This window comes from Limanda limanda, chromosome 13, assembly GCF_963576545.1.
Source record: "Limanda limanda chromosome 13, fLimLim1.1, whole genome shotgun sequence".
Lineage (NCBI taxonomy): Eukaryota > Metazoa > Chordata > Actinopteri > Pleuronectiformes > Pleuronectidae > Limanda > Limanda limanda.
The window spans coordinates 1,813,089-1,821,609 of NC_083648.1; the positions used below are offsets into that span (position 1 = coordinate 1,813,089).

Here is an 8,521-nt window from a genome sequence, read left to right on the forward strand (position 1 = left end):
CAGAGCTGTTCTTAATATACACTGAAGGAAATATCAAAAGTATAATATAATGTGAATAAACCCCAAATAGTTTTTGAGTTCAGCTTCAGAACCTAAATGATAATTGACGCTCAGACGTGCAGATCAACAAATCCGTCCACATTAAAGGCCATGATGATATGAGCTGGGAAATAAATCACTGGTTTGTTTTCAGACGCTTTAAACTTTTAAATTGTATTTTCTTAGAAAAAAGGATATTTACAATGTCAACATGCTGACGACAAAGCAGAAAGATAATCAGCTTGCTAAATGTTCCTTCTCATGATTCTGATGAACATTGTGATGAACTGATAATATCGAAACTCTGCATTGAAATAACCTTATTAAACTAATGTCTGCTTTGATTTCAGTCATATTGGGGTAAGTGTGGGGTAAAAATTAAACTACACAGGTTTCCTAAATGAAATGTAATTGCAATATATTAGGGCTGGGCAAGTTAACTCGTTTTAATCGAGTTAACTCAAGTGATGAGTTAACTCGATTGTTTATCCGCCAATTATTTTCTTTTTTCCTGTTCTGCAGCAGTCAGCAACAGACTTTCACAAAATAAAAGCCTGACTTTCACAATAAAACAATAAATAATCAAAACTGAGTGAATGCGAGATCAAATAATGAATCGAGTTAACTCATCACTTGAGTTAACTCGTTACTCGAGTTAACTCCATTGAAACGAGTTAACTTGCCCAGCCCTACAATATATATAGGTGCTTTCCAATCAATTTAATTATTTACTTTTTGTCCTGAATTTAAGGTACTGTTTTAATATACAACGTTTTCTATTTTATATATGTACAGCCGTGGCCAAAAGTTTTGAGAATGGCACAACATTTCGATGTTTTGTTCCCCGAGCCACTTGGTTATCACCTTTGCCTCATGGCAAGGTGCTCCTTCATGCTGGAAAAGGCATTGTTCCTCACCAAACTGTTCTTGGATGGTTGGGAGAAGTGGCTCTCTGAGGATGTTTTGGTACCATCCTTTATTCATGGCTGTGTTCTTAGGCAAAATTGTCAGTGAGCCCACTCCCTTGGCTGAGAAGCAACCCCACACATGAATGGTCTCAGGATGCTTCACTGTTGGCACGACACAGGACTGATGGTAGCGTTCACCTTTTCTTCTCCAGACAAGCTTTTTTCCAGATGCCCCAAACAATCGGTCAGGGGATTCATCAGAGAAAAGGACTTTACCCGAGTCCTCAGCAGTCCAATCCCTGTGACAGAATATCAGTCTGTCCCTGATGTTTTTCCTGAAGATAAATGGCTTCTTTGCTTCCCTTGTTGACACCAGGCCATCATCCAAAAGTTTTCACCTCACTGTGCGTGCAAATACACTCACACCTGACTGCTGTCATTCCTGACCAACCTCTGCACTAGTGGTGCCCCGATCCTGCAGCTGAATCAACTTTAGGAGACGGTCCTGTCGCTTGCTGGACTTCCTCGGGCGCCATGAAGCCTTCTTCACAACAATTGAACCTTTCTCCTTGAAGTTCTTGAAGATCAGATAAATGGTAAATTTAGGTGCAATCTTACTAGCAGCAATATCCTGGCCTCTGAAGCCCTTTTTGTGCAAAGCAATGATGACTGCACGTGTTTCCTTGCAGGTAACCATGGTTACCAGAGGAAGAACAATGATTTCAAGCACCACCCTCCTTTTAAAGCTTCCAGTCTGCTATTCTGTTTCAATCAGGATGACAGAGTGATCTCCAGCCTTGTCCTCGTCGACACCATAGATATATATATATAAGGCTAGATGTCTCGTCCGTGTTGCCGGCCAATAGAGTCGAACGTCCGCACATGGCGGCCATCTTGCTACAGGCGTCTCGCCCACCCATTACATTATGTTGTAATGATACGTACTTTTTAAATAACCATAACTTGCTCAATTTTCAACCGATTTATAAATGGTTTGGTTTGTTATAAACGTCAGAGATGTCGTTATGACACTGCATGAATTATTTATTTTTTTTAGAAAATAAAATAATTATTCATAAGTATGCAGTGTCATTACTATGAAATTTTCCTTGACCAGAGAGATAGCAAACATAAAGACATAGAGCCATGAGATTTTTTTAAATACCTTTAATAGTTAATCCATTGCTGTGTATTGCAGAAAAGCTGAGTAGTAACATACACAATTTATACAAGTATAGTTTTTAATTGCAAGTACAGTTCCAAACTGATTCATACACATATTACAAAGGGTCCACTAGTTATCTGTGAAAAACATTTGTACACGCATTTCTTTTTGATTGTACTTTTCAGTGCTGAGGTTCTTACATGTGTGGGTAAAAATGAAATGACGTTGTGCATCTGGCCCTCATGGGGGCAGCATTTGTTCACTACAGCCTTTGGAAATCACGTCTGCTTCCAGTGAATCATTTCGTAATTTTAAAAGCAGATTTAGCTGAAATCGAGTATCTTGGATGTAATTAAATGTTAGAAAGTGCAAAAGTCAAGGTAATTTCTTTAATAAATAGCCAAATTGATTCAAACCAGGAATTCTTAAAGAACTGCAACAACAAGATTTCCCTCTCCAGAAAAACTCGTTTTCATGATTCAAAGATTTCTGAGGTGACAATCAGCTTCAAATCTATATTATCATGTGAAATGTTTATGTATATCATTCAAATGCAATTATAACATGCCAAATATATTACACTTAAACATCATCTATCTAGGTATCGAAATCCATGCTGAGACATTGTCACCTAACAACCTACTCAGCATTGGGGGAGTAGCTTTCACACCTAAAGCCTGTCAAGTGAGCATCACATGTGACGGTGTAGGTGTAGTAGAGAACTCCTTCACTGAGCTGACTGGCCCCGTAGTGAGTTCCTTTCTCAGGATACAGAAAACATGTCCCAACCTTGTCATCATAGCACACATCCTTGTCCCAGACTTCTAACGTCATCGCCGTACCCCAATCAACGTAACCAAAATCATACAGTGCATACCACACTGGGTTATTGTCGTTTAATACCATCCTAGTTTCCTCGTACCTGCCTTTGTAGAAGATTTTCACGTAGGCGTCTGTTTCTGAGATGGGGTCCGAGTTCAGGCCTGTAGCTCTTTGGATCACCAGTCTGAGAATCCCTCTCCCCGCCCTTAATGGACAACAGTTGCGATCCAGGTTAGGAGTCGGGGAACAGCTCTTGGAAGCAGGATGCAGCTGGTTCTCTTTAATATAGTCAGTGACGATGCTTTTCAGATTGTCACTGATCAGCGAGTCGTCCACCAAACGGTGCAGAGGGAGGATGGCGTAGGAAACCACATCAGGTTTGTCGTGGAGGCTGTTCATCCAGCTGCGCCACGCCTCAGATGGGTCTTGCTGGTGGAAGATGTCGGAGGTGTTTGACCAACCCCCGATAACCTCAGTCTTTTGGGTCATGAAGGCTTGGTAGGAGCCCATGCTCATACTCGCACTGCCCTTCAGGATGTTTTCACACGTGTTGGACAAGGATGCTTTAGCACGGTTGAAACCTAGAGCCATTTTGAGTTCGAAGTTCAGGCATTTACTGATCTTGGACCCTGAGTAAGCATTCAGTGTGGCCAGACAGGTCCTGAAGGCAGTGATTCGCTTCACCTTTCCGCCAAGTTGGACCTAGGAAACAAAAATATTTACTTTTGGCTTTTCAGTAACTATTGTCATCCGCCTCTGTGTCATTATCTCAGTAAATCACTATGAAAAGATGCATTTATTAAAAGGCGCAGAGAGAAGAGTGTGTGTGTTTCTCTTACCTGGCGTATATAGTGTGTTCCATAGATGTCTATCAGATGTCTGTACTCGACTCTGTCCTGGCTTGTGTTTAAACTCGGTGGGAGTTGGTTCAGATGCTTTTTAAATTCTGTACTCAGCTGGGGATGATCAGCCAGCCTGTAGCTGAAGAAACAAAGGACATGCAGAGTGCCATGAAGCAATTAGAAAATAATCTTGACCTTTTTGTAACAAACACAATAAACACTCAAGTTCACTGTGTGGCCTTAAACCATAGTAACCATGTATAAAGGAAAATATAAATATTGCAATGTAACCATTATAAGTGACCATGATATAAATATAGATGTAAAGTGTTGAATATTATTGTGCATAGTAGTGATCTGAGTAGAAAAATAAAAAATAAATAAGAAAAATAAAAATACAAATACAGCTATGGTGAGAGGTTGAGTGGAGATAAAGATAAGGGAGACAGGGACTACAACATAGACACAACACGGTGTAAGAAGGAGAGATTCCGCAGGTCCTTCATCCCGGCTGCAGTCAGGCTCTACAACACCAGCACCACCTGATAATGTTGTAGTCCCTGTCTCCCTTATCTTTATCTCCACTCAACCTCTCACCATAGCTGTATTTGTATTTTTATTTTTCTTATTTATTTTTTATTTTTTTACTCAGATCACTACTATGCACAATAATATTCAACACTTTACATCTATATTTATATCATGGTCACTTATAATGGTTACATTGCAATATTTATATTTTCCTTTATGCTATCTTGTAGTATTATTTATATTATGGTCACTTACTTTTTAATTATTTTTTCTGTATCATGGTCACTACTGTTGCAATATTACTTATAATACTTTTGTTTTCATTACAATAACACTTACATCATTCCACTTTCTCCCCAGTACCTGCTTTTGCACAGTGTCTGTTTTGCAGGTTGTTTTTGTTTTCTGTATATTTTTACTCTCATTATGTGTAGTTTAGTAGTGTATATATTTTGATCTTTCTTTTTTATTGTTGCTTCGGCACTGTTATTTAAATTCTGTTTTTCTCTTTTTGCTGTAACAAGTGAATTTCCCCGTTGTGTGGATAAATAAATAAATCTAATCTAATGCCGATATATTGGGTTTTTTTTGTGTACCATTATTTCCCCTTTACCTGTAGAAAGTGCAACTGATTTCAGAGGTGGCAAAAGTGGCCTTCTCCCCGCTGTGCTGGGAACGAGCAAAATTTGCCAGTTCTGACTTGCTTCCTCCCAGCGCTCCCGTGCCAACGCTGACGAAGCCCAATTCCACGTTCCAGTTGTTGTTAACCAGGGAGTTGGAGCCGCGCAGCAGGGAGTCCACCGAGTGGTACAGGTTACTAGAAAGACGCTTTTTGCAGAGTCTGAAGGCACGCCAGTCCACCACCCCCGCTGGAAGCTTCTGAACCTGAGGAGGATTGAGAATGACCGGATGTACATGGGGATGCAGGTGTATAGGAAGAAAGCAGTTAAAGGAAGTGGACTACAACAGAGCAGGAGGTGCTCTGAGAGGCCTGAGCAGTCTGGTAGTTTGACTCTACCTGTCTGTTTTGGAACCGGTTGCGACACAGTGTGCAGGTGCGGTTTTCAGCCAGGTGAGCTTTGACGTTGATGACATACGCGCGTGTTCGACGCATCTGCACCACATCGAAGCCCTCTCCTGCCAGGTTGTGGCCTGGGACAAAATCAGCTTCACACTTTGAACCAGAGCCAGTCCAACAGCCATGGACCCTGCAGACCTCCAACATGACTGACAAGGCCATTATCAACAGAAGGAAGTTGCTCAGCTGATGTTTTCCTGCTGGCATGGTGACCTAAATGTAGCAGAGGACACAAAGGTTGAGGATGTGGCCGTTAAGTCTGGATTTTAATGATAAGCTTGTGTCGTGTTCTTTTATCCCAAATATGAGAAGAGCCGATCTCGTTTTGGTTCAACAGGTATTTATTCAGAAGCAATAAAAAGGTTTGAAAAGTACAGCAAAGCAATGGTCACCAAACGCACGGCCCCGATCCTCTAGCAGTCAAGAGTCACACCGTATCAGTGTTGTCAACTCCTCAGTAAGGAAGGTAGCTATTGGCTGTCCTAAAAGTCAAAAACACCCTCAATATGTTTAGAACTACAAATGAGCTTTATTCTACGGAAGCGTATTGAAATCACTTGAAAAACAAATTCTGTTTTTTGAGATAATTATCTCAAATATTCCAAAATAAGTTCTCAATAAAATAAAAAACTTCTGTTGATTCTTCTTTTTTTTATTTTTTATCTCGAGCTGGAGGACGAAGACAGGAACCACAGAGACTCCCCCTGGTGGTTGAGAGGGTGGTGGCGTGCGTGTGGTGACTGTGGAGGCCACAACGGAATGATTTCCATCATCTTCATACCAGAAGCATCTGGTCCTGGTGTCTTTAGCCACGTTTCTCCTCCTCCAGCATGTTTCCATATCGATCGATCGATAGATAGATAGATAGATAGATAGATAGATAGATCGATAGATAGATAGATAGATAGATAGATAGATAGATAGATAGATAGATAGATAGATAGATAGATAGATAGATAGATAGATAGATAGATAGATAGATAGATAGATAGATAGATAGATAGATAGATAGATAGATAGATAGATAGATAGATAGATAGATAGATAGATAGATAGATAGATAGATAGATAGATAGATAGATAGATAGATAGATAGATAGATAGATAGATAGATAGATAGATTACTTTATTCATCCCCGAAGGGAAATTAAGTCGTCATAGCAGCCGGTATATTTGAATACAATAAAATACAATACAATAGAATAAAATAAAAAAATATTGAGGTAGAAAGAATAAAAAACAGAAGCACAAGATAAAATAAAATAAAATAGTTAGATAAGGTGCATTGGCAAGATGATGGTAATAGTACTGATGATATGATGGTTATGTTATTGTTAGACAGTATATAGAAATAGTACAGTATATATAGCAGTATATAGTAATAATGGCAGCAACAGTAAATATAATAGTAAAAGTAATATAATGATAATAATTATAACATGTACACATGTATAAATATGTGTATATAGACTTATGTATACAAAGAATATACAGAGAGTATGAAACAATATATGATATATAGTAGAGGTATGAAGAGACTGAACTCAATGATTCATGTTTTCCAGTGACAGTGAAGATTCATTGACACTAACAACCCGCTCTGTAAACCAGGGCAGGTACTAGTAGGCTACCAGCCTCTTGGCACTGGAATCAGTATATGACAGGAACCGCTCCTAGTTTAGCCCCTCCTTCGACCCCTGCTAAGCAAATAATCATATCATGACAGTGCGATTTTGTGTTTCACAAACAAGCCTTGAATCGGCTAACGCCTTTTGAGTCTTCAGGAAGCATGCGCAGTCTCCAGACAAAACTACGCCACTCTTATGTAACCTTCAGAAGCTGATTGTCTGCTTGGATTCTTTCTAAGGCGTAAGTCATAGTTTTCTTCTAAGCGCAGTGCATTCATGTATGAGATGTTGTTAGTTATGAGAACAAGTTAAAGTATGTATCTCATGCCACAGATTCACAGACGCAAACACACACACATTCTAATTAACTTCAAGATTAACACCAGACAACAACTGCTATTAAAAGTCATTGTATGAAGGCCACATATTCTCCACATATTCAGCCCAAACTGCTCCTGGCCCCACCCCCGTCTAACGTCCTGCATTTGTTTAGAGTTCAGTTTCATTGCCATCTTCACACACACACACACACACACACACACACAGACAAACATAGATTTAATTCTTAACAAACATAGATTTAAAATCTCAACACTTGTGGGAGTACATTTTGCCACTTAATGTTCCCAACATGTCTCACAGGAATCTCAATGCAAGTAGCAAGTATTTTCCAAAGTTCCTTCAAATTAAAACACATTTTGACAGGTTTTCTTTGGGCAGGTTTTTATTAGCAGATGTCTGTTACACAGTAAATGCAAATGAGCTCTTCATCCTCTCTGCTTTACAGAAAGCAGTATTCCTGCAGCAGATGTTGTGTCAACAATTAAAACGTGACATGCACTGAAAACGGCAAACTATGCAGAAAGACTAAATGTGACTCTATCAACATCTATTTTTCTTCTGTCCGTCCTGGGAGACGGATCCTCACATGTGTCTCTCTGAGGTTTCTACATATGTTTACCCTGTTAAAAGGGTTTTTAGTAGTTTTTCCTGACTCTTGTTGAGGGTTAAAGGATGTCACACCATGTTAAAGCCCTATGAAACAAATTGTGATTTGTGAATATGTGAATAAAATTTGATTGATTGATGATTGATCTTACCTTGGACTGTATTTGTTTTAATGTCCTTCAGTCCGTCTCGTTATCTCCTTTTAGGAGTTGTCGGGCTGTAACTTTTCTGTTGGAATTGAAATAACGGCCGAGGGAGCTTTTGCTGTGCTGAAATACCTATGAGAGAGTTCCCCTGATTCACAGCTATTTATCTGTCCCTCTCTCCCTCCCTTTAATCTTTTCTCTCCACCAAAACCATAACAATTTCCTGGTACAAACCTCATGACTGGTTTCGTTTTCAAGTTCAAGACCCGTATGAATATCTCACAGCTGTGTGGTTGGTGTGCGCGTGCACATGTACAGTATATGTAAACTTGAGTGTAACATGACAGTAACCATGAATAATTAGAAGGTTCATAGATGTAAAGAATAATATTTAAACACAAATAATGGCAGCTT

At 39.4% G+C, this 8,521-nt stretch overlaps 1 protein-coding gene across 1 annotated transcript; it reads right to left on the bottom strand.

The window, feature by feature from the left end:
* Positions 1–2,130: 2,130 nt before the first annotated feature.
* Positions 2,131–8,222, bottom strand: LOC133018387 (perforin-1-like). Its single transcript, XM_061084747.1, has 5 exons — positions 8,114–8,222; positions 5,326–5,598; positions 4,921–5,192; positions 3,774–3,915; positions 2,131–3,636 (listed from the first exon to the last, which is right to left on the bottom strand). The coding sequence occupies exons 2-5, from the start codon at positions 5,590–5,592 to the stop codon at positions 2,752–2,754; spliced, it is 1,566 nt and encodes a 521-aa protein (XP_060940730.1). The 5' UTR covers positions 5,593–5,598; positions 8,114–8,222; the 3' UTR covers positions 2,131–2,751.
* Between the last annotated feature and the right edge of the window lie 299 nt (positions 8,223–8,521).